The sequence below is a fragment of the Cariama cristata genome, unplaced genomic scaffold (assembly GCF_000690535.1).
Source record: "Cariama cristata isolate BGI_N322 unplaced genomic scaffold, ASM69053v1 scaffold9459, whole genome shotgun sequence".
Taxonomy (NCBI): Eukaryota; Metazoa; Chordata; class Aves; order Cariamiformes; family Cariamidae; genus Cariama; species Cariama cristata.
Window position 1 is genome coordinate 55,062 of NW_009634044.1, and position 27,793 is coordinate 82,854.

The window sequence follows — 27,793 nt, forward strand, 5'->3', positions numbered from 1 at the left end:
CCAAATGTTTTAACAGGGTATGATAATTTTATATCAATAATAAAAAAAGAAGAGCTTTTCTCTGAAACCCCATTCAGTTAGCCCTGAACTGATGTTCATGGAAAGGTTCCCACTGCAGATACCCTGAGATCTTCTTAGAAAATTTTGTTGAAATGTTGGTAAGTTAGGCAGAATTTCTTTTCCAGTGGACTTACCAAAAAATAAAGAGACTTTAAGTCAAGAAGAAGCTTTAAACCCTGTTAAATTCCTTTCATTTATATTTGATAAGTGATTTCATTTGTATGTATTCAGTTATGAATACATTGTGAATTACAGGGATTTTATTATTCTTTGTTTACAGGTTACGCTGTGTAAGTAGGATTGTAAGTGATGTTCTTTCCAGTTTATTGTTGGTGATAATCTTAATTTCTCTGAAGATGTTCGTCAAAGAATCTTAGTTTCCAGCTTATGTCTTTTGGTCAGTGTTTGCATTCCTTCTGTATAACCTTTACAAAACTCTGTATAAATTCTGTAAAATTTTTTTCTTCATACTCTTCACATTCTTTGCATTTTGCTGATGTTGTGGAATTCGACTGAAAAACAAAAATGCAATAGTAAAGCAGGATACTGAGCTATTTGTTCTGATAGAGAACTAGCCCTTGTTTGTCCTGTTCTTGTGAATAACTCTAATGCGGTCAATGCCTATAGAAAGCATTGCTGGAGGCTTCCATTGTACTTATAGTCTGTGCAGCTCCTGGCTTGCTTTCTGAGTAGGATCAGCTTTCAAAGATACACAGCACTTCAGTGAGAGATGCAAGTGGCTGTCCCTTTGAAAATTAGGATACTTTTCTGTATATGTCTAAGCATACTTGACTTTAGATATTGAAGTTACAAACTGTTATTTATACATATGCATTCAAACACGCTGACATATGTATGCGTGCAGAGTCAAAAGTATTTGCTTTGATGGGAATCCTGAAAGTATTTTTCTAAAACCCACAAAATTCTGCTTTTTCATATGTAGCTTTCTCACTGTTGTATGTACAGGATACTGGATCCCATTTGCTTTCATCTGTACCATCCCACTTTCTATATAACAGAAGAGGTATTTCTGCTACTTTGGATTGCCTTTTTTCCACAGACTGTTGGTGTTACTTACCTTGTTATTTTCTAAGCTTGCATTTCCATTTTTCCATATGTTCAACACGTCCTGTGTTTTACTACATTTGATGGTAAGACATTCTTGAAGAATCACTTTTGTTTCTAAGAAAAAGCATCTCATTACAGGTTCTTGGCATTCTTTCTGAAAAAAAATGAAGTTGTAATAGTTCTATGATCAAAAAGGAATAAGTGAATGTAAGATAAAACTTACTGCAAAGTGTCTGATTTTTATTTACTGGATATCTCTTCTTAATATTCAGCTACTTTTAAATATCTGCAAAGATTGCCTGTGAGAGCTAACAACATAAAGGCCAGGCAGTTTGCTAAGATGGGGTGAAACATAGTGTCTCAGTGAAGAACATAGGAAAATAATTGATTAGGATAGGAATTTGGGATATGATTAAACAATGCGGAATTAAATTAGTATTATTCTTAGTAGTTCTAGCACTTTCATTCAGAGATCTGAATTCAGAACAGGTAGGGGAGAAGAGAAAGTAGATGTTACTTGTATTTCACAAATTAAACAAAAGGAAGCGGAGGTACTAATTTCTCCATCGAGTCAACAATAAAGCCAAGAATAAGTGCCAGGTTGTCTGACTTCCATATCAGACTGTCCCACTTTAAGAAAATCTTCCTGACATTACCAGGTATTAAACCAGCCATTGCAACGCATTAACATGTCTGGCTCGGTTCAGTTAAGAGAATGTGAGAGTGGATATGAACGTGCATGTTTTGCGACCTTTTTCCCTGTCATGTACATGGCTAACTGTACAGATACATCAGACTCTGTGCTTTCTCAGGCTTGCCAGATCCACTGAATACATCAACATCACTGTATTCTGCATGCACACTGGGACTATTCTGCACTGAGGTAGTCAGTCCATCATTTCTTGGAAATCTTTCATTAACTTCTTTGTACAGGATTCATGTATTGTCTGTGTTTGGCACAGTCCTTGTGTGAATGTTTATGTTGTCAGGAAAGCAATATCTCAGAAGCAGGCTGCTGCCACAGCAATGAATCCAGCCAGTTCCACCAGGGCTATACTGAAGGTGACTGCTAGAAGTGGGGTATTGGCTGGATTCATTTCCTTGGTGGGATGCATGTGTTCCATGGGGTGCAGACTGAGCTCCACAACAACAGATTATGAAAAAGTCTCTTCAGGTATGAATTTTTGGAAACTGCATTTAAGATGATCATATTTTACATAGGTTTCTATGATAGTATTAAGAATTATATTGACAAATTAACATAATTCATCCTTTACAGGATAAATTATAATATGCAACTATTAAAAATCTAAATCCTTGAGAGCACCTAGGTATTTCTGCTAAGATGACAAAAGCAGAGAAATGCACAAATAGGTGCTGACAGTTACTCTCCATATTCCACTTCTCCAGTATTTTATTCCATTAAATAGTGCATGGTGTTAAGTAACTTTGGAAGTATTTTCTTTGTCACTTTTTTCCTTGCTCAAATTACAAACAAATACCAACATTATTTTAGCGGTGTTTGCTTTGATAAGATCATTTTGGATCATCCCTTTTAATTGATCAACTTTAATAGCAGGTGATTCAATAAATCTAAGTAATACCTGCTTACATAACTTATCATAAGTACTTTGACTAACAGAACTGTTCCTTCCAAGGCAAATTATTTGACTTCTGAAACTTCTGTCAAATTAGACCAAGGCTGCCTTAGGAGAAAGTTGCTAATAAAGAAATGAAGCCACCCTAATAGACCTGTTGTGGTCAAATTTCAAGTTTACTTACATCCTCATCTGTGTTTGCAGTATATAAACTGACATCAATGTCCTAAAAGAAAACAAGGGTTAGAGTTATGAACATTAACTAACAAATTTAGAGATAATAAAGCTAACTCTGTAAGGCATGGCTTAGGTCCAAGTTCAAAGGCCCAATCCATCCAGGTACTGGGAGCCAGCAAGTCAGGGTATCTTAAAGTCATGTAGTAACCTGCAGGATGGGCTTCACTGTGAGAAGGACTCACCAGAATAGAGTCCCACAATACTTTCCCCAAAGGAGCTAACTCCCAAGCTCACCACCCCTTTTCTTAGGAAAAGTGAGAAAGAAAATAATATTTAAGTCTAGGGTCCTCAGTGTTTGGTCAACTTCAATTCCCTTTAACCTTCTATTCCTTTGCTTCCACCCATGAAATAGCATTATACAAGCACCATCACTTTTTCTGCTCCCTGTCACTGACAATTCTTAGCTGAGTACAGTGCTAAATATTTAATTATATCTGCTCCTATGATTATATGAAATTCTGAGTTTTTTATTAACTTACTTTGGATGTCTTGATCTGCTCCAAATCTTTCAGAACTTCTGCCCACTTGCAATGACCTGCTGCTGTCCTTGGTACATAAGCACTAGAACAGAAGAAAACCAGTGACCATTAGGCTAAACAGTTGGTATACTGTTTATACAGGTATAGGTTTATGCTGAAAAAGAGAGTCAGAGATTATCAAGATACTATAGGTACATTGTTTACATGTATATATACATATGGAAAATGTGTGGGGCAAGTATATTTGACCAATCATAAAACCATACAGATAGATACATGAAAAATATATCTCAGAGTCACACACTTTATAAACAGTCAATGTGTTTTTTAAAAAGGCCAGTTTTATAGAATATAATGCAAGAGAAAGGTTCGACTACTTAATGTAAAATACCTGCAATTCTTTTAAAGTATACAAAAAAATCAGAGATTTCAGTCTCTTATACTGAAAATTTCCCCACCTGCTACTATGGAATTTCTACCTTAAGCCCTGTAGAAATATTATTTGTCATTTTAGATGTAGTTTTTTGTGTACAGGAAAGCTTCCTCCTGCTATGGATAAGATTTGGCTCAAAGTGAACCACTAAAGGGTGGAGGGAAGATTTCCTTCTCCTTGTAAGATTTTTAGAATGTGAATTGCAATTTTAATGTGTCCCCACTTGGATCCTTAATTTGGATGCCTTTCAGTACTGCTATACTATAAATAATATGTGACAATGTAGAAAAAAAAGACCAATTGTTTTGGGAAGCTGATTTAAAACAAGCAGTTGTTAAACATTCAAGCCTTAACCAAAGGCTAAAAAATTACAAGATTTTTGGGAAAGGACAAAAATGGGGGTTTATAATAAGAATCAGAGGACACTTACCATGTTTTTGCCAGGGGGGAGAGAGAGAAGAAATGTCAGACTTTAGCAAAGAGATTTGACTGAAGGGGCACAAAGAAAAAACACGTGGGACCTGTAGGCCCTAGAAGCAGGACCAGCTTTCTAAGACGGGAAACTAGAGTAAGAATGGAAGGAGGCATTTCATATACATAATTCAGCAAACGTATTTAAAAATGCTCACATGTTGTTTTTTTTTTTCATTGCAAAGACACATGGCAATTAATGGAGGTCATTAAACACAACAATTCCTACAATTTGAGGGTTGTCAGGGAGATTAGGGCCATAGTGCATTCTTGACCAGACTAAACCTAGTCAAAACCAGAATCAAGTAAGGGACCATGGCCTACGAAACAATGGGAGACTGCTTATCATGGCAGGAGAGGATCCACTTGCTAAAGCCACTGGAGGCAATTAACAGCTGTAATGGTAAAAGTAAATAATTTGTATTTACTGTCTAATTAACATTGACTTTGTAGTTACCATAGGAAGAAGATGATTAATCCCATCTCATTCTTTAAAAGGCAGAAGAAATGGCTGTTCAGAAGAAGATACAGATGATACTGCAGACAAATACTTTTCAGGTGTGTTTTCTGAAAGACACAATCAAGATGATAGCTTGTTGCAATAGAATGTCACAGAATTTTGCTTTAGTACTGACTTAATTAAACAATTTGACAAGACATCCAATCAAGATAAGACTACCCGTTGTGTGTAGATTGAAAGACGAACTGATTTGTAGCTTGCAGAAACATCTAATCACTTTACAAAACTGTTGGTAGAAAATCAGATGCTGAGGACACACTGCAAAAATTTGAACTCATCCTGGGCTCCTTATTTATTTATCTGTTCATACTGCAGACTGCAATTTAATGTAGGGGCAATATTAAAGAACTTTTGTTTTGTTTCCATCCAGGAGATCTTTCCCCTATCTTTTGCCACCGAAATTCTATGAATTACCTACAACTGTAACATTACATATACATATGAAACTCTGCATTGAATACATCAAATGCTATAGTTATGTGTATAGATCTTAAATATAATATTTAGATAGACTATATATTTATACTTCTTTATATAGTCTATGTACCTCTAATACTGGGAAGCGATTCATTTAAGAATCCTGTCAGTGGAGTCTGGCAACTGGAAATAATGAGGAGGTGTGAGCTGTGCGTTGACCGTCAGCAAACATTTCACTGTGCACAGCCTGGGAACCTTTATTCCAAAGTCACAAGTCCTTTGATTTAAGCTGATACAGCTCCTTCACAGAGCTAGGTTAATTATCTGCAGCTGTGCTTTTGATCCAAGGTTTTATTTCTTATCATATGTGCAACACTTTTATATTAACGGACTCAAACGATGTTTCTTTAGCAGTGGTTTGTTTACATACTAACTTGCAAGTGAATATTTAAAAATGGACCAGAGTACATAATAAAACAAGAGCTAGCACTGTGCAGTGGTAAAAATATCAAAATGGGTGGTCAATCCATACATTGTCAGGTTTGCAGCTAACTTGCTGAAAGCCACCTTATTAAAGCATCTACTGGCAAAGCCAGGAGGGTAATACATGTGTCACAGGGGACTTCTAGAAAGTATTTGTAACAAATATTTGTTACTCTCTTAAATAGAAAATGTTTTAAATATATTGCAATTATTTTGTTTCAAAAACCCACAGATGTAGCTGAAATAGCATAACAATTTTATCACTACATAAATTTCCACACTCAATAATGGAAAGCAGTGCTGGACTGCTTTTATCACCTGTGTGTGTCCAAAAGCTGTTAAATAAGAAGTATGTGAATGAACAATAAATAGATAATCTAAATTACAATAAGGCCAGAGCAAGTAATATCTCATCCATTTTCTGAACTATTTCAGTATGGAACATGCCGTGTTATTGTTACCCAAAGTATGTTTAAAAACAAGGCTCAACCTGTTACTGTTTCCACAACAAATGGAAAATGAAAATATGTGAGTATTAAAACCAAAATATTAAGTATATATAGATATATATTTACCAAACATACAAGAAGGTAATGGGAAAAATATTAACTGCTTGGCTATGGTCAAAAGACCTAAATAATTTTGTGCAACAGAAGGGCTGTAACCTTTCCACAGTTAATGTTGTTTGAACTGAAATTTGTCATGGTGTTGGTTTGGTTTGGTGTTTTGTTTTGGTTGGTTTGTTTGTTTTTATTTGCATAGTAACTGTTTTGATTTCATTTGACAATCCTTTAAAAATATCCTATTTTGGGGTTTGGCTTTGTTTTAAAATTTAATTGAAGTTCAAAAGTAGCCTTATGGGGAAACTCAAAGTACATTTAAAGAAATTTAAGATCTGATTTGTTGGATACAGCTGAAGAAAATATGTTTTAATCCCACATTTAAATTTTTTAAAACATGTTTTAACAAAATTATTTTAAATGTATTAGAAACATTTTAGAATAGGTAAACATTTTGATCATTTTACAAGCCCATTTTTATCAAACAAGATGAGGTGGCTATAAATGAAAGTATGAAAGACTTATGTTGGGTCCATAAGCACTTACCAGCTTTGTGTTTCATAATTAGTACTATGGGGCCTTAAAAAGCTGATTTGAGAGGGAGTTCCAGTTTGAATGCATTGTCAAATTTATGCTGTAGAACAAAGTGTTCAAGGTGAGGAAAATAACATATTACAGTACCTAATGAATAATAGGCTAGGGTTATCGTTAGTCTGCCATGTTTCCTTTTTTAAATAATTGTGCACTGTGATGACAATGGAGCACTGAGTTCTTAACGATTAATGTAGTTGTCTTGATCTTTGATTTTCTTAAATATGGTAGGTGACTATTTTATTGTAATCAAATAATTGTTGCTAATTTAAAATAAAAGCTTAGTTTTTAAAACTAATAGAGGACTTGTACAGACTGTAAAATATATAAAACATATACTACATGCATATTCTAAAGGGTATTCTATTTGTTTATAGAGAAAGAGGTTCTTAATGTCAAGTAGATCACCTAACACATTCATTTCAACAAGTTAGGGCCATTTTCTACTTGAATTTCTTAATTATGTTATCCAAACTATTATTCAACAACGTAACAATTGTTAGCTCGCTTACATGCTTTGACAAATTATTCTTCTGCCTTGAACACACATTGTTGTAATGTAAAAATTTTCTTTGGTTAGTGTCAGTTTTTCATTTCTTACTATGTTTAATCATTAACTAATTCCTCTGTGTCTTCATTACGTCTGTGACACCCTTGTTTTATGGAAGCCTGAACTTTGAACAAAGGAGCAGCTCATGTTTAAATACGTACATATTTTTATCTGTAGCTTGTGTCCTGATAACATGCAACTCTATGTTAAGGATTAAAGCCTTTGTAAGTGAATATATGTGTTTCCAAAATGCAACTGAGAGTTATGATATACACAATATTCTGTTTGGGAAAGGAATGCTGTTTTTTTATAATGAAGTTAAAATTAAGCACTTTAAGAGCAGTTACCACTGAGTAAAATCTTACCCACAACCTTTTCTTTAACAAGGCAGAAACAGTTGCTGATTTTGCTGTTTTGGCTGTCACAGAAACTATAATCTAAGTTAGCCAAAAGAGACTATTCATAAATCTTTATAATATTTAAGTTACATGTGAAGGAAAGTACTGAAAGCTAAAATTACATGTCTTTGCCTATATACCATATATCTAAATTTCTTTATTAAGATTTGCTTATAAATTTTACAGTGAATCCTTGAGATGTGATATTCATAAATAAGAAAGTTTAGTTCCTGTACACGCTAGTGTTATCTACAAAGGTCCGCTATTTTTATTGTCTTTTTATGTGTATGATGTATGTGTGTATGTTCTCTTATTTGTTGCCACACAATGTTTTGTTTCTGCCCATTTCTCATCTTCATTTCCTAGTGCAATAGACCTCTTCTTGCACATTATTTATCCTATTTTAGTCAGTCTCTACTTCTGCCCTGTTCTACAGATATGTGTCCTCAACACTTTCTCTTTGACTTCTTGTGCAACAAAGGGCTGTAAATCTTCTCTTCTTTTTTCTGTTACTGCTGCAAATTTCCCTCTAAAATCATACCGTCACATCGAGCTCTCTCTAGTCCTTGGACGTTTTATTGAGCAACATCTCAGGCATAAAATGTTTTTTTTTCAGATCCATATTCAAGTACTGTTTACATCATGCAGAGCTGAACTCTACACCCATTCATTTGCATTGTTTCTGCAACTCTTCTCCTTCAGTATCTCCTTTGCCACAATAATTATAGCCTCCTTTAGGGAATTCTGCCTCTTCCCCCAACAAAATCTCATCCTGTGACTCTTGTTCTGCTGTTCTGTGTTTGTTGGCTCCACTAATTAATTGTTCTGTCCTCTTGTGCTCAGGCAATCTCTTTCAAAGGGACAAAGCACCAAGTAGCTGCACAACTAGAGTGCTGCATCTATTTAAGGTTGTGTATCATGCATAATATTTGAGTTCCTTCTCTATGCTCAGAAGTATAAAGAAGCATTCTTAATGTCAGAAAGAAAATCAGATGGTTTTCCCATTTGTATCTTAGTTTTGTAAAAAAGAAGCTTGTTTTTTAAAAAAAAAAATTTTTTTTCTTTTTTTTCAGGAGAGAAGCCATGGAGAGTAAAGATTTCATAAACTAATGGAAGTGACTAAAAAAGGAATGGAGCCCATAAAGAAAGCAATACTTCTAAACTAGGTAGATGTTTCAGTATTGAGCCCTTAAATAAGTAATTTTGAAATCAAATTTTCATGGACCATGAGTAACTTTTAGAGGAAAGATATATTCTTAGTGCTTTGTAATGGAGTAAATGCTGGAAAACACTGCAAGTCAAGGGAGCAGACTCACTGAAGGATTTCTCTGCTCTTTCATTCCTAAGTTGCTCTAGACAGTTTAAAGGGAACAATCAAAGGGAAACAAACAAACAACCCCCCCCCCAACACAAATTAGTGTCAGAATGGAATAGAATTCAGAGATAAAAACAGAGAACCACTTTAACGTAGTCTGAGACAATAAGAAACTGTGCAGCAGAGTTTCCTACCTATAGATGCAGCCCTCTAAACACACCTTGAGAATAATTTCATTTGTGTGTTACCATTATCAACAGAAAGTAATACTTTCCTGTGAAGGGATCTAGTACCAGGGCCTTAAATCCTTTCACGGTTTATACAGACTAGTCCCATCTATCGATGAAACATATGTTACAGCTCTGCTAGGTTCTGTTCTGAACACCATTTGATGCAGCAACCATTAAAAAGTTGCTTCTTTGCCAACATGGTGCCTGAAGGCATTAAGATTCCACAGCCATTTTAGTTCCTCTTCTCCCTTCTTCCCCATCTTTGCATAGAAGCCTAGGAAATCAGCCCTCAAGGTCCACCAGGTGTTACCAGCAGCTCTCCTCCTCAAGGTTTGAAGGCAAAGATCAAGCTTGCTATGTTTCTGTCTAGCTTACTTACTGATCCAGAAAGGATGTCAGTGGAATTACTGAGTGTTAAACTGGATCACATGCTTGAATGCTTGTCTGGATGAGAGCCAAAACATGCCTTAGATTGTTATGTCTTCAAGCCTTTATTTCACAAAGCTAAAGTGCTTTCTTTGAAGTGTTGTATTTGGCTAGAGTTAGGCAGACTGATGCATTTTTGAGGCTGCCATTTTAAAATTGGGCATTCTTTAAATATTATTCCTATTTGATTACTTCCCTTTTACCCCCCTCCCCCCAAGAACTATAGCTTTCTTTGCTTTTATTGTATAGCGGCGACTCTCCTGTGGAGTACTGTCCTACCTAACTTACTATGTTTGTATGTGAGTAGCATTGACATTCAGAAGAGAATTCTTGGTAATCAGCATGACAGGAAACTCAGTTTAATCACTTATGCATTTATGTGTTCTTGGTTTGCTTAAATACTTGTTGATTTGCTTTTGGCAGTCATCTAGTAGGACTTTCTTCTCCTATGTGCTCTTGCTAATTGGCGTTTATGCCAAAGAGTAAAGTTTGCAATGCCTGTTTGAAAATTTTACCAAAAGGTCACAGAGTCATTGCTATTCCAGTCAATACCTTAAACATCAGAATTTGAAATGTAAGTAGTTAAATATTTCCTTTGACCTTTTTTTGCAGAAAATGCTTGAGGCCTGGGGCTCATACCATTGCCTTATGAAGATGTGTCCTGTATTTGGCTATAGGCCTGAGAGAAAGTTTGTCCATGGTGCAAACAGTCACTTATTAAATTATGAAAGATCTACTTAACGTTGTGCTGATGTAAGCATATATGACATTAATGCTAGGGTTGCTTGACAAACAGTGATTGATAAATAGAGAAGCTCCAGGTTTTGGTAGTGGCAAAATTAATGAGTTAAAGGCATAGTCAGTAAAGTAAAGAGGAAGTACGTAGCAAAAACTCAATTGTAGGGCACAGATTGTTAGCTTTGACAGTTTATCCCCAAACAACCCCCCTCAGGATGCAATATGCAATAATTAGTGAAAAGGCCTTTCAGAGTATACTCTCCTGGATTAGTAAGCAGCTGAATTACAGGAGATGTGAAATGCAAAGGACATTAATAAACACACACAAAAACCCCCAGAACTAGTCAGCGTTTTTATCAAAATGTGTCCTGATCTATATATGCTGTTAGGTACTCCCTGTATTATTTGTGATACTTTCAAGCCATGGCAACAAATATCCAACAAAGAATGAAAATGTGATTAGGGATAACATTTTTGTGCATTTAGGGGTAGCATGTTAACATCTAAAAGAGTGCCGAATACAGAAACTTAAACAGTAAAAAATATAAAGGACATCATAGTGATGCATAAAAGTTGGAAATCCTGAGTCCATAAAATAGCTGTCACAGGAGCAACTGCTGGACAAATAATGTATCAGTCTTAGCAAAATACTCACCTCAAAGACTGTGAATAATATCATATACTAATACAGGTCTGTAACACACTTGTAATAGAAAGAAGACTAAAAATAGAAAAACTAGCAGTTCTCAAAATGGTAAAGTAAGGCAGTATTTTCAGAGCTTTTTTTAGAAAAGGAAAATTATAATCTATGACACTCTGTTACAGCAATACTTTTACTGGAATTTAGTGGATCCTGAAGTAAACAGACAGGATGTAGTTTGAAATACTCTACTTTTTCTTGTGCTTTTATTCTTCTTGAAAGAGCAGAATGAAATCATAACGTGTGTCAATTACCATAGCTTTACTGAAACCAATGAAGTTTTTTCCATTTCCAGAGTTGTTGAGAATTTTACCAAAATGTTAACCTGGGAAGAGCAGATTTATTGAACAACCAAGGAAAGCAGCACACAAACTTCCAAAAGAAATATTGTAAATAGATCAATAGGCAGTAAAAAAAAAAAAAAAAAGTGTCAGTATTCAAAGAAAGAACAACAAAATCCTGCAGATTTTTTTCATATTTCTGCATCGGAAAGGCAAACAATTAGGAAAGGAAACTATTCCTGCTTTATATTACTCAAAATCACTTATAAATAACAATGCAGTAATACTTACAGAAACTGAACAGTCATCCTTAATTTCTTGCCTTAGGATACAGGAAAATTGATTATTGGAAAAGCTCCAGTGTGTGCTACAGAAGCCTCCCCCTCTCATGTAAATTTTGAATGTATTTTTGTGCAATGTAACAAATTATGAGATTGCACACTGAATCACTTTTTCTATACATATGCAAATGGTGAGTGCAATACAGTAGTTGTCATTATTTGAGGTTTCTTCAATTTGTATGGGTGATGTTTTCCTTCATTTTCTGGCAACCAAGCCCAGAATGTATTGAGGAATGGAAGAGGTTGCTTGTGTGCAAACTAATGAGAGCTGAAGCAATACTGAATTATATTAAACTGGTTTCTGTATCGTAGCTCTTAAAAAAGAATAAATGGTAGTCATAGTTCTTAACAGAGCAGCACTGCACTCATCCAGAAAACTTCAAATTTTCTTTCAGACGGGGTAAGATGAGTCTACTAGCAAGTACATTTATTTAGACAAGAGAGTTTTAAAAAAGATTGAAAAAAGTGCTTCACAGGGATGTTAAAAGCAGTTGTATATAAAATAATTGGCAATACAGCAAAGCACAAATAAATCCCTGGGTGCGTTCATATTATAAAGCTGTGTGGAACAGTATTTTAAAGGAGTAAACTCTTGGATAAAATTACAGGTCTGCACTCTGAGATTGATTCCTTCACTGATTTAACATACAAGATGCTAAACCAAAAGCAACTCACTTTGTTGACAATAATTAAGTAATAATAAATGCTTCTGATACGCTCGTACAAGACACAAGGTAAATTCTAAGAGATGAAATACACATTGTAAGTTTAACCCATGGCCACATTGCAAAAAGACAATTCTATTAAGTGAATATATGCGCATACATATATTATTTACAGAATTATTATTAGTCTTGTTAAGTAAAAGAAACATTTTGGGAGATAATGTAGCCTACCAGAAAAATTAGTACTTCTTATAAATTGAAAAGTGCACATCTTCAGATCAGCATCAATCAAAAATAGGAAAAAATTGATCTCCTTTTCAAAACAGACTTTCAGCAGCTCCCACTGAAATAAATGCCTGATTCAGCTGTAGGTAACTGGTTTAGTAAATGTGCCACATCCACCTTGTAGGAAGGCACAAGAGGAGGGTTAGCTAAAGATAATATTTCCCCATAGCCTTTTTTCAAGCAAATTTTTCATTACTTTTGAATGGTAAATCTAGAAATTAGTTCTATGTCATTCTAAGTGAGGGCTGACACAGTATTTGATCTACCTCTCAATCACAATCTCTCTTTTTTTTTTAAAAAAAAAAAAAAAACAAAAACAAAAACAAACCAAACACCAAACAAAAACCCAAAGGTTCTAATAACTGTGTCATACTGTTTGCCTGAACGATACTCGGTTTGCGGAAGGCAATATAGCCCTGCTGTCTTACATAGGCTTTTCTTTGCTCTCCCGCCAGCTCACTGCTTGCTTGCCACCAAAGGAATGTATCTATCTGTCCTGGATGGAAGCACAACATTGCAAACTAATTTACTTTGTTGTCTTTCTAAGAAGAGCTAACAAAGTTTGGTTTTGGTAGATATTCACCCAAATGCCATGTAAGGTCCACACAGTTGGTAAAGCTAGAATCAGATTTAGAAGTCACCAAAAATATGGCCATTCACATACAGCCTGGCACCTTCTGGTCTTAAAGCCAAAACAGGCATTGCGCATACTGCACATAGAGACGCATGGCAGAATGCAACTGAAATGAAAGCAGTAAGGAAAATTCACATGAATTATCACAGATGAGTCCCAAGCTGCCACCTGGCTTCTGAAACTTCCCTGACTAAAGGTTTGAAGACCTTAAGACTTAGTTTTATACTGAAGTCTTATGGTTGCATTCTCTGTAACCCATGCTATTAATAATAAATCTCTAGGTATTTCAGTGTGGGACCTCAAGAGGCCAAGGAACCAGCTGACTCGGTCCACATAAGCACTCCTCTTTGTGTTTTTTGGTTTTTTTTGAAAACTTGCCTGATAGCATTGGGTGCATATTTCCACATGGAAACAAAATCAGAACAAAATGAGGTTGTGTTATACCTAACTCAGGTGAGAATGAACACACTGGCACACTCTTGCTACTTTCAAAGATTACAGCAACTCCCAAACCAAACCAGAGTTGTCACCAATGCAAACACTTATTCTAAGGATCAAGATAGCATAATAGACTCTTTCATCAGTGTTCCTAGTGCTCTCTCCATAAGACACACAAAGGATAATCAGCATAGTAGAGAGTATGGCTGAAATGTGTATGCTGAAGAATTTTACACTTTCCTTCCCTAAAATCAGGAACTTCTATGTTTCTAACTGAGCTTACTGATTTTTGCTCCAACTCTCTTCTTCAGAAGCTGAACTTCTGAACTACTGAACTAGACAACTCCTACTGAGAACACACACCTAGAAGTTTGCAACACTTCTGCAAGAACAGATCCAGCACCATTTCAGTCCCAGAAAACAAAACTTTCTTCTTTCTTTTTTTCAAAATTTTACATGTTTGCTTTTTCCAAAGCTAATTATCCATTCCTGCCATTCTAGAGTGCCCCTGCTGTATGCCATCTCAGAAAGTCTTTCTTGCAAATTGACTAGGCCAGATTTAATATTATTATTTGTTTTACACTTGGATATTGAGCCTGCAAGTTGCTGTGTCTGCTCTTTTCCCACTGGGTTTTCTACCGTTTGCTTTCAGAACCTGACTGACATTAAAGATCTTTGTCTTAGACCTGTATAGGCAGCCTATCACAGCTTTGCATCAGAGTAGCCATGCAGGAGTCATCTTGTTAAAAACCTGCTTTATATTAAAGCTTCTTTACACAGCTTCTGTACACTGAAAAGCCTGCATAAATTTCTGTTCTAAGATGTCAGACAGAATGACTCTTCATTAGCCCCTGCTGGTCTCCAGGTAGTATCTACCTCATGGGTAAGTTGTAATAAGCAGATGAGAAAGGGTTACAGTGCTTACAAGTTAAAAATTAGGTACATGTCCCTGCTATGAATTAGAGAAGCACATCAAATTTAGGAATAGCAGAGATGACTGTAAGCAAAAGTCCTCTAGGCCTGATGCCTCCAACTGCAGCCAGTTGTGAATGCCAAAGGAAGAGTGTACTGATACCTCCCTGATACACCCTCCAATCTCCAGCACAGGAGAATGCATATAAAGCTTGTCAGATTTGGGGCTAATGTTTTCAAGTTTGTAACTTCTCTAGACTTTTTTCCCTGCTGTTTATCAGCATAGATAAATATTTGCTTTTTAATGTATTTTTTAGAATTTTATGTAGCAATTTCTTCTATGTAAATATTTTTTTTCAGGTTACATTTCAAATTTTGACAGGCGATGTTCAGTTCTACACTTAAAATATGATGGTAAGTAGTTTAGAAATGCAAAATGTTACATTAATGAGGCCTCTTCATAATGTAATTTTCTAAAGTTTACTGCTTTTACAAGCATGTATAACCTAAGGGAATATATCTTTTTTTTTTAGGTCAGCTGGAGTTTTCAAAAAGTCACAATGTCACTACCTTGATTTTACATACATGTTATTTTCAGACATTACAATTGAACAAATGCCGGTATTTACCCTTTTCCCAAAAACCAAGTATTTAATTTCTTTGTGGTATCAATCTATTTGGTTTTGTTTCAGTTCACCAGTCACTGTGAGAACATTTTCATCATTTGCAATAGCCATTTCAAAACTGAGCAAGCTGGTTGAAAAAGAGAAAACAAACTTTCTTCTCTCTTAGTTGCAAACTATGAATAAAAAATGCATGGAAGGGCTATCATTTACTAATTCTAAATACCTGGGACAATGTACCATACTTTCAAGATTACAACTTCAGATTCTAGAAAGCACAGAGGATCACTACTAGCCCTCCGTCTCATTGGATCACCTTATTGTTGAAAAGTCACTTTTACTAAGTGTAATACAGAGCTTGAGTTGGCCTTCTCGACATTTATCCAACAGTTCACTTTCTACACTGTATCTTACTCACAGTGGTAGCCAAATTATCGGTTAATTTCTTGTTAAAAATTGTCACATATGCACAGCATATAAATTTGCATTATCGTCAAGTTATTCGTCTTCAGCTGGATGAAAACTACTAGAAAACTACTTTATCCTCACTATGACCCATGTATCTTGAAATTGCGCACAGTTTAAAATGAGACCTGAAATATTCATATGTCATTTAAATTATGCAAAATCATCTACAGGCATCCATAAAATCTTATGAATCTGAGAGATATTTTCAGTTACATGAGGGCAGGAGATGAGGTGGGGTTTTGTCCTTCAAAAAAAAAAAAAGGACAGAAAAAAGAAGGAATTGTTTCAAAAGCAGAACATGAGAAAAGTTTCACAAAGATTCCCTTGAAAAAAAATGTCTCCTAGGTACTTCAAGAGTGAATGTATCAGTAGTGTACGTGCTCTAGACATTTCGGTTGTATCACCATACATTTATAATATGTTCAGATACTGTTAGATAACACCTAATCACCATAACAAATGTTAGTAGCTTAGGGTTTTTTTCAGTACAATGCACAAGTCACATGTTTTTGAGTATGGAATAATAGGAGAGAGAGAGTAGGAAAGCTAGTAAAGCTGCCTGGATTATAGGTATCCAACTGCTGAGGATTGTTTTCTCAAAAGCTCAAGGTAAATTTGAATACTAGAAAGGAGAGCTACATTTTGTGTTCTGATGAGCTAGAGAGAATGCAAATGGTAACAGCATGTACACGTAACAGAATTTTCAACTGGGTTTATGGCCATGGAGAATTCAGAGGCAGTGCATCATAGCTCTTAGCTAGGGTTTCCCTATATTCTCTCTAGCTCCCAGCTCCTTGGTTCTACCCAGTAAGGAAATGAAAGCAAATGGATTGATTTTAAACTACTAGCTCCTACAGGGAGAAATGATGATGTCAGTCGAGGAATGCATATAAAATCAATGTCTGTAGTGGTGATGACCCAACTGTTTCTTATTCCCAAAACATTTTTGACTAATCAAGGTACGTGTCCATTCAGTTGCAGAATGCATGTGGTAGAAATCACATTCACACTAGAACACGGGGTAGATTGAGCCTATGAAGATCACCTTCTAGCTTCTGGTGCTACTTTCACATTTTCCAGCACCATGAAAGTCATGGCACTGAACAAAACCTCTAGAAGGTCCCTTTCATCCTCAAGTTGGTAATCAGACGTATTCTATGCTAAATTACATCATAGTAATGCATAGAGACAACATAGATGTTTCAACAGTTCTCCACCTGAAATGGAGACAAAAATAATGTAAATACAGCAACTTGACGTATGTTTTCCTTCAAAAATAAGGAATTCCTCTCCTGATCCAATGTGCCTTGTCCCACAGCTGAGCTCTGAGGCATCTTCTTATATGGAGCTCACTATTGAGAACAGTCCTCAATTCTCCTCTTTTTCCTTCCTGTCTTTGTCAGCTCCAGCTTGCACATCACTCTTCCTCCAATACAGATGCAGACACTGTGTTTCTGGCTAGAGGAATAATCCAATCCCCTTCGTAGATCAGGATTGCAAGGGCAGACACTTGTCACATCTCTCTTGTCATTTTTGAAAGGATGGAGGTATTCCTGAGATAAAGTTGTGAATGAAAATGTCTCCAAAATCAGGCCAAATTTAATATCTTCACTGTATTTTCTTCACGTTACCATACAAATTAAATAAGGGTGTGTTCTGTGATAAGCTTTTGTTTCAACTTTTACGGAAAATGAATGCTGGACTGACTCACTAAAGTCTTTTTCTTGATCTCAAAGTTAACCTACATAGAGTCTTCATCAAGGTACATATCTCTTACTCTGAAATAGACTCTTTCAGTATGACCTTGTTAACTCCTGTATATTTGAATACTATTTTTAGAAAGGGTGAATGCAGTAACATTTTAACTATGTAATTTAGCAGAAATAGAACAAAGTACTTTGATTCATGCACCAATCAAAGTAGACGAGATAATTCATCCCTTTAATAATCTAAAGCCTTGCAGTTTTTATAGGGTTTTGAGATCTATTTAGATGTTTTCTAGCAATGTTTTGAGTCTAGTATAAATTTTCTTTGATAGCCATATTCTGACCTGATACCAGCCTACTGTATCTCAACACCTCAGTAGTAAATGGTTTTGAAGATTTTTTGGAAAAAAAGAATTTGCGCATTCCTCCTAACCATCTCTGACGTGATACAGCAGATGCACATTTTTCTAAATTTCCTACCTGCTTTTAATTGTCCTTCATGGGTCTGCGGGAGCTAAGCAGAAGTGAGCAAAGCCAAGCATGCTAGATCAAAAGCAATGCTAAAAAACACCGGGAAGCTTCAGCAGTTTTCCTGAACCTGTGTTTGTTTACTTTAATTGTAATGATCTCCTAATGGTGTGAATTTCTCAATTCATAGCATATTCATATTCCTTTTGTTTCACAATTGCAGAGGATGCTGATTAATATTCAGTCAGAGGATGAGCTCAGTTAAAGGATGCGTACTAAGTCATTTCCAAATTGTGGTTAAAATTTCACTAACAAAATGTCACTAATACACAGCCCACTATATGTGTCTGATTTTTGTCTTTTTTAAAGTGGAGTGAGCAATAGGAATTAATTTCAATAATTTTATATGCTACCTAGTTACTTGAATATCAGTGTGATTGCTATCAGAAAAAGATAATAGCTTTGCTGAAACAAACTGATTGTGTGTGCCTCTGTTTGAACTCATTTTTAGAAGGAAAAAAAAGTAAGATATGACCTGCATTTTTGAAAGACTGAAATTTTTTTTTGAATTCATACTTTGTGTTAATGCTATACTAATTTTCGTCTAATTGTAGCAACTGAAAACATCTGCTAAGATGGAAACTAGTGTGCCATACTCTAAACAATATAAACCTGTAATTAAGGCTAATGTTTTCTAAAAGAGATTACAAAACACCTCAACAAGTCAGACAAAATGCAAAAAGGAAGGAGTTGTTACATAATTTTTATTGCTGGAGAACTGAGATGCAATAATATTCCTTTAATGGCCCCGATCACACATAGACTTTGTGAAAATTTCAGAAAGTGAGCTGAATTCTCCTGAATGCCAGTGTGGATTTTCAGGTGAACAAGCATCCTGCTCCTTAGAAGTTAGAATAGTTTCTCCTCTGGGCTCCCACAGCGGAATTGTTCTTGAGAGCTTGGCTGCTAAACCAGTTTGCAGTTAAAATCTCACTGGCACCTAGGCCAAGTTTCAATGGTCTTCAGACACTGCATTGGTTTAGTACTGTGACACTGCATAATGATGTCACAGACTAGAAAAGGCTTCTGGGAGTCCAATTCCTAGTTCCAGGACAAAAGCAAATGGCAATCTCTTTTTTTTTCTTTTTTTTTTAAAAAAAAGTATTCTTCTTCTAGTACCTAACGCTTCTCTAGAAGATTCTTCAACATTCTTAGGGAGCTATTTGTCTCATAACACATATGACAACTGCCTATCAAAGCTTAATCTCTTGTAGTAGTAGAATGTGGACTCTTCTTAAAATGGAAAACGATATGAAAAAGATGAAGAGAAACTTTCAAGGACATCTCACTGTTGCCCGTTGCCAGCATATTCATAAGAACCTCTGAAAGGGGAGCTGCTGGGCCGAATAGGTAAGTAAAAGATACTGCTGAATTTGGATTATGCCTCACCTTTTTACTACTTGAATCAACTTCTTTCTGCTAATTTATTTGGCACTGCGAGATTTTTGTTGTTGTTGTTAAAGACTGGTAGATAACATGGCCAAACTCAAAGTTCTACAACCCAGAGAATGTACTCTTTTCTCCTGCTTCTTTCTTTGTCTGCCCTTGCTGCAGACATCTGTAATTTCCAGACCCTGTTGGTTACTTCATTTGATGCTCCCAGATGGGCAGTGTGAGTGGGATTTGAAGAGCAGAGCAGGGGAAAAAACATTTATTGGGGCTCACTAAAGATGAGAAAGATAATGTAGTATTTCCTGATGTGAGATACAGGATGTGAGGCCAACAAACAGGCTATCCGGTGTCGTAGGATCACCTATTGACTGTTCTAAGGAGAGGATATAATGTTGAAAGCTGAGAATAAAAGTCCCAGGATACCTACAGTGAAAGAAAGCCTCACATCCCAGATCTGCATGTTTGACAAAAGAATGGTAGCTGGGAAGGGGAAGCACAGCTTATCTCTAATGAAGTAAGTAATGATATTAAGTAAAATGTGAAAGGCATGTTCTCCCATAAGGCAGATAAAACAGGAAGAGATTACTTAAGTCTAAAATGCCATAGTATACCTCTCAAAGTACGTTGACAAGTTTATCTGCAAATCAACAGCAGATGAGATGAGAAGCATTGTGGAAGATTAATATGATTCAGGATCTTAATTTTGACATATTATTTGGTCATTTCTCCTTTGCATTAGTATCACGATGTAAAATGAAATTCACATTATTTATTACAGAGAACTTTAAAATCAGACCTCTTTAGTAGCACAGAGAGTTGTACCTTGGAAGGACTAAATCAAAACATGCTGGGAAAGTCTAAGATCAGACAAATTATGGCACAACCTTTCAGCATTCTGAATTCTGAATAGAAGCAAGACAGTAGGACAATGGGGCAATTCTCTAACTATATGGAAGAGGATAATGAGGTAAGAAACATCTCTTTTGTGCAAAACAAAATGAGCATAACTGCAGGCTCAAAGCCATAGTCCATTAAATAATATTGTGTCTGTCTGGACATGTTAATAATTTTTTTTCAAAAAAAGTAAAATCATGTAGTTATCCAGATAGCTTCTGCAGGAAATTGGAAGTCATAGGAGTCATCTCACTATTTTTAGTCAGCTAGCTATTTCTGGGGAACACAAACAACTGGTTAAATAAGCAAAATTTCAGAGCAATTAAGGACACAAAAGTGTACAAAGCATACAAATCAAGGTTGTCTGCTGATAAGTTTGCTTGAAGATGTGGCAAGGAGACATGAAGAAACATGCACTTGGGATTCAAGAGAGAAGGAAAATACTTACCCATATAAGAATTTAGGCAAGATATGAAGGCTACCAATTCTACTTTTTCAAATGGTATTATGAGACATAAATGGTCTGGTGCATTGTGTTATGTTGCAGTAGAGACAATTACTTTCATAGCAGTCTCCGCTTTATGAGTTTAGTTGGAAATTGTCTAATAGCATAGATAAGAGAACTGACTGTTACTATCTGTATGGCAAATGTCTTTTTAATACATATCTGTATTTAATTTTTTATAACTAACAGAATTTATTTGAAATAACTGTTATTTCCATAGCTGTTTTTCTTTAAATCAGTACATACAAATGGCACTGTGAGGTCTTTTTCTCCCTTCCCGCCCCCCCAGGATAGAAACCACTGTTAGAAACTACTTGGGTTTTGTGATTGTAATCAATGCAACAGAATCCCATGTTCCCTCCAAAAGGACTTCATGAATCACCTGTCTTGAGCTGAAGTAAAACTTATAGATTGTATTTAGGGACGGAGCTTTGTTTCCTTCAAAAATAGAAGTGCTAATATGCTTCCACTTGGAACTGCTTTCATTTGGAAGTAAGTTGCCATGCTGACATTTTCCTCTCTTTCCTCCAGCGAAACAGCTGTGAGTAAACTTTTCCTGGAGCAATTTCATACAGGAAAGCATTATTTCTTGGCTCAGGAAACTACCAGTGAACATTGGGAAAGAATGGTGATTCACAACAAGGCTGTGCTGGATAGTGATATCATAGCAAAATTACTACACGGCATGGAAATGAAGCTTACTATCATAAAAATCTGCTCAGAGACAATCTAGAACTTACAACAGTATACCAAGGAGATTGTTCCACCTCAGAGCATAGTTTACTACTAATCCCTAGCTCACCACTTTGATGAGAACAGATCAAACACAAAGGCTGTAGATGAGTAGATTACATCGGTTAAATGGATACTGAAAACTTGGCTTACAAAATTTTGAAATGCATGGATGACAGATGGATTTGCACAGTTTGGATTGCCAAGCTACATCAGGACCGTTAGGACTCCTGTCTGCAGAGCCCTTCAGGTCTTGCGGTCCATCTGCATAACATTCCAAGGCTCAAGCATTTACTACACCCCACTACCCTGCCCCTGATCCAGTTGCCAGACAAAATGGATAGGAGGGAGGATCTCAAGAAATTGTAGAATGACCAAAAAGTTTTCTGCTGGGAGGTAGAAGAGGAGTTCACAATGGTTAATGATGGGCTAATTAGTAACATATAGATGGTGTCTGCCTCGAGTGCCTGAAAAACTTTCCTTATTTGACACAATAACAGCAAAAACAAGGGAGGGGACTTCTGCAGTGACTGAGAAGCAGAACTGCTGAGACTTGTTTTTCATGCAATTCAATCTCTCCTGCCAGCTAAGCACAGCATCAAGGTACTCTGTAAGGAAGCTAGAATTTGAAGGGTTTCATGCAGCTGCTCCTTTGAAAAACATGTTATGATGCTGCATTAAACCCTTGTCAAATATAAATGCTTTTTACCAGAAAAAAAAAAAAAAAAAAAACCACAACACAAACAAAAAAACCTAAACACCAGCAAGGCAAACCTTATACCATAAAGTTCAGCCTATAAGAATAAATATTTCAAACTTCACTGAATGTAACAATGCAGATGTAGTGAGCATGCCTGCGAGTACTGAGGCCACAAGTATGAGTTAATCTATGCTATGATAAACATAGTATTTCTGTCTCCTGTCCTTGACATATGCACAGAAAGGCAAGTAGCAGAAAAAGAGGTGGGGTTGTCAGTGATTCATCATCTTGTAGCCTGAGTAGGGGAGAAGTGCTTGGTTGTTCTCAGCATGTCATTGATTTTAGGCTGTAGACCTTTTCTGGACTGGAGTTTTAACTGGAATGTTCTCCAGCAGGACCAACAATTTCTGCAGTTACTCCAGCAGCTGTTTCTGAATGTTCCTGTGTTTCTCAGTACTGTCTTCTGACAATTTTCTATACCTCTCCCTTTATTCATAGAGGCTTCCCCTTTCTGTTGTCTCATCTCCAGGATACGATAATTGAATTGGTCTTACTCTACAGGCATAGATGGTGAGCAAAGCAGGTAAGAAAAGAAATGTTAATCTTTGTATAAAGATTTGTCTGTTGTTCTGAAATGGAAGATGGTCCTCTCTATGGAAGAGACTTTGTCTATTATCCTCACTCAGGAACCTGGGAACAGAAAATGTTAATAGTACATCCATTTCTCCTTGGCAACAATGGTGGAAGTTATATTTTTCATCAGGTTTGGGATGTCTGTTCTGTGGTTTTCCCCTTTGTTCCCATCATCATCTGGAAAGCTTGGAGAGAGAACACATCTTCATTCATCTTTGTAAAAAAGGCTTGATTCAGGCTTAGGCTGTTGAGTTGACTGAAGGACTGGGAATGTTGGAGGGAGAACAGAACAAGGCAAATCTGCAGCCTACCGCAATACTGAAGGAAAGCTGTAACTTAAAGGCATATCTCCATCAGACAATTTTTTCAGAAACGAAATACAGCAACACTCCTCTGGATTGCTTTTGCTTTCCTTGGAAGCTTCTCACATAGTAAGCATGTCCACCCTTTTACATCCTCTCTTTCTCACTTCCCAAGATGATATAATTAGAAACTTGTTATGCAGTAATTCATAGAAATGCCCATTGAAGTTGCACCCTAGTTTCCATGCTCACCTCTAGTGTCTTTCTTTTTAGGACTTTGATAAATTTTAACTTTTGTACTGAAGAGTTATATGGTTGGTGTTTGTCTTAAAAATAACTTTGAGGGGGAATAAGGGAAGTGAATATGCCTGGAGCTTTTGGAGGCTTTCATTTGCCCAGCAACCTTAGTAGGCTTACAGTATGGTAGAATAAATTTAGTTTACAACTGGCTAGATGATTACAACTCTGTAACAAAATACTGAACTTCATTCATACATGAGTATGAAATAGCTAATAAAAGCATTGAAATTGTGTTCCAGTTATAGACCTAAAGTTGATTGTGTTAAAAAAAAAAAAAAAAAAGTGCTTAATGTATTGATGATGGAAAAGGAGACAGGAGAGAACAGTAGAAACTAAAAAGTCTGCACTCTCAATGGCATTGTTTTGTCCTTCACAGAACTGCATACCCTGAACACCAGAAGTCAAGGGTTGTGTGCAGTGAGTTTTATTTCTTCAGCAGATAAATAGGCCTAACACTTACTTTAAACTGGCACAAAGTTTCACTGACTCAGCTGAGTAAGGAATAGGCATTTTAACACCTTTCCAAGAAAAGAAAAGAAATTAACAACCAAGATCGGAGCTGATCTATTTAATTTTCGTCAGCGACTGAATGAATTATATGTACTGGTGGCATTTCAGTGATCATTTTAAAAATAAATTTTGGTATAATTACAGTGTGAAGAAAATATGAAGATAAAGTAAATGCATGTGTAACTGCAAACATACCTGACAATACATTTTAGTGAAGTGGCTAAACCACTTCCTTTTCTCCGAAAGACATAGGAAATTAAAAAATACAAAATTTTCCTCAGGTCCCCTGATGTGAGTGAGGGAGGGAATCTTCTAATCACAGCCTTTGAACTTTCAATTTCAGCTGGAGAACCTTACATTAGGAATAATGAATCAGGTAATGTGTAACTTAATCTAAACCTCTTTGAGCTGATCTCTGGAAACTGTTGTGAAACTTCTAATGCTATCAGAATATTCTTAGCTTTTGTGCAGTAGTTTCTAAGATAGTATTTTATAGAAATAATCTCTGTTAAAAATAAGAGAGAAGATAGCTGAACTACAAAAGCATCATCCAGTTCAAATCTTTATTGATCACTAAAGATTTAATGGAAAAAAATCTTTACAAAACAGAGTGCACAATATATATTCTCAGTGGATGGAATCCACTCGGCTTTTTTCATCATAGTGGAGTATTCTACCATGATTTACTATTTTCAACTTATCTGCACTTTTTCTTTTAACAGGCACAACATAGGTATTAATGGCTATATGTTACATGTGGGTTTAGATACTAAGCCATATTGGGAAGGATGTTGTCTTTTTGTTTGTACCTTCATAGCTACATCATTCACTGTGCATAAATATGAGAAATAGCATAAAATGGTTAATTTAAGAGATAATAAAGTAACAGCATAAATGCCAGATGAATAAACTTGCATGTACTTTTAAAAGCGGTAGTGGTACAATTGTATTTAAAAACGTTCACTGGCTTTGGAAGCAAACAGAATCACTTGCAGAAGACCTGAGACTTCTTATAAGTTCTCATGAAGGATGAAGGAGATTAAATAGGTAAGTTATAACAGAGGCAACACTACTATGACCAAAGGGCAAAATAAGCTTGCTTACTGAGATAGTTGCACAATCCTGTGTCTGCATCTTGCTACGTGAGTAATGGCTTTTTATATTCTTTAAGAGCAGTAGGGGAAATACTGTAGTCAAAACAACACTGACTGTGTTTGTATTTTAAATGCTCAGCAGAAATAGAAACCTCTTTGCTTGTGATGCATTAGATTTTTTTACAGTCTTAGAAGAATAAATAACCTTAACTTGACTCACATGTGCTGCAGGTGATCATTGTGGAAGAACTAGCATGCAGTAACTTGTACCTGCTCAGGACAGTGGCTCATGACCTGCTCTGTCATTATCATATATCACCTCTTCAGCACCATCTGAGAAGTGGCAGGACCTGCTTTTTTATGTGAGAACATGGGCAGGAGACTGAAAATGTAGGGACAAAAGCTCAGGGAGCTACAGTCTGATGTGGAGAGATGGAATATGATGCAGGAGATGGCATAACTGTAAACCAGAAAGAAGGAGGTGTAGAAGTGGGAGCACTATAACAAGGTGTAAGTTTGAAAGGCCTGCGACTAGATTACAGTACTGGCAGACACCTGAAGCCAGCCAACAAGCGGAAGATACTATGATCTCCCAAGAGTGATCTTTTTTCTTTTATGCCAGTCTCCCAACAGAATACAAACAGCAGTATGGTAAGGAATTAGATTAAAACACGAAACAAATCTTTTAAAGAGTGATTCTCTCAGTACATGAGAGATTTGGGAGTGTGACTTAGCTATGCTATATTCTTCACCTGTCCCATAAACTGCTGCTGCCTGCTCCAATCCTCCCAGCTTGCCATAGGCTACATTGGTAGGGTCTGAGTTCCAAATTTTTCTACATAATCAGGAGGGCTATATTTTTCCTGCTTTTAATAAAAGCTAAGATTCTGATGTAATCACTCTAACACTTTGCATGAAGTCATATGAAGCTATTGAGTAATCAATGATTAACTCAATTTTGAGGTGATTAATTGTTTTTATGACTTCTACACAAAAGCAGCTGGTAAGCTAGCAGAAGAGATGAGCTATAGTTTCAAGCATGAGCAATTACATGTTTAGAATTGAAGAAACTAAAGAAGCTTTGATCAAAAGTAATTGTAAAAAAAAATCCACCCTGTCCTAAGCAACAACTTCACTGCCATAACTAGCATGAAGACGGTTCAGACAATTCCTGTTCGGCTTTTTCCCCCTACCTGCATATTTAGGCAGACTGACTTTGCACAGGGCCCTATCCGTTCACAGCACAGTGCGTTGGCATGGAAGGCTGGGTGGGATGGGGCTGTGGAGGTGGCATGGAGGTGCCACGGTGGCAGGGCTATATGTGCGGTGCCTGCCTTGGAGCCCTGCTGCAGCCCTTGCACGGGTGAGGGCCCACAGCTGGGGCACTGTTTTTAACTCCATGGCAAGGTACCATGCAGGCAGCTCTCTGCTCTGCTTGTTGCTATGGGATAGTCAAGTGTTTGGAAGTAGGAGAATCCCAGCTCAGGCTGCCAGGTCCCTCAGCAGTAGGGCCCACGGCTCAGGAAAGGAGCCAACCTGGAGGAACGGAAGGACTGGCCTGCCAGTGCGGAGCTGTGTGCAAGCCTGGGGGGTACTGAGTGTCATATGCTAATGGCTTTTGGGTTATAACGAGGTCACCTGGCCATGCTGCGTACTGGAAATGCAGCTGATGTACTATCATCTAGAAAGCGTGTTGGGGAGCTCTGAAGAGTGCTACAGAGGCTGGACACTTGCAAGGATTTTCTTCCTGTATTAAACACCCTGAAGGGTCAGGGGTTATGGCCTTGCATGTTGTGAAATGTCAGCTAGACATAGCATTAAATCCAAGCAAGACGAAAAGTCTGCTAGAACTTGCTGTGCCACAAATAAACTGTGAAAAACACAAATATGAAAAAAATTCAGACCGATTTACTAGATGATTCTGGTACAAGTGAACAACAAGGAGTGGAAAAAACAAAGCAGAAAATTATAGAGTGCTAGTGATCTCATCTAAAATACTGGAAATATTTCCAAGTCTTAAATTTGCTTTATTACCCAGTTTTCTTATTTGGCTGTGAAATAACATTTAAAGCTTTGCTGAAGTTTCCTAAAATGTCATGTTGTGTAAGTGGCACTTACCTGACTCTCCAGCCTGCTCAATGCTCCAGCAGAGTTTTGTGTTCGCCGCGCCATCCCCAGAATCCTGCCTGCTGGACCATTACTCACAACAGAAGCACAGAATCTGGATCAGGAAAGTATACTGGGACCTAGACATGGAAAAAACATGTATAATGTTGCAATAGTGTTCTGAGTGGCTCTCAGCACATCTATTAAGACCATTCAAAGCAGGAAGTTGCTGAAATTTCGCAAGTAACTTTTGCAAGTCCCCTTTAAATCTTATAAATTAATGGAAAACACAAGACACAGGCTTTTTAAAAGGATTATTTTTCTCTAGATAATAGAGACCTATCTTTGAATGTTGCAATACAAGGGGAGTTCCCCCTGGAAAATGTATATTGTCATCAAATTATAATTTTTTGTGACTTCTGATAACAATCAGAAGAGAGGTTGTAGCCCAAGTAGCTAGTATTAAAGTC

General features: G+C 36.6%; 1 protein-coding gene across 1 annotated transcript; it reads right to left on the reverse strand.

Moving 5' to 3' along the window:
• Positions 1-436: 436 nt before the first annotated feature.
• On the reverse strand, positions 437-27,456 carry IL15 (interleukin 15). The gene is made up of 6 exons (XM_009707017.1): positions 27,336-27,456; positions 4,804-4,913; positions 3,443-3,524; positions 2,911-2,952; positions 1,139-1,282; positions 437-572 (listed from the first exon to the last, which is right to left on the reverse strand). The coding sequence occupies exons 1-6, from the start codon at positions 27,387-27,389 to the stop codon at positions 459-461; spliced, it is 546 nt and encodes a 181-aa protein (XP_009705319.1). The 5' UTR covers positions 27,390-27,456; the 3' UTR covers positions 437-458.
• Positions 27,457-27,793: the final 337 nt, after the last annotated feature.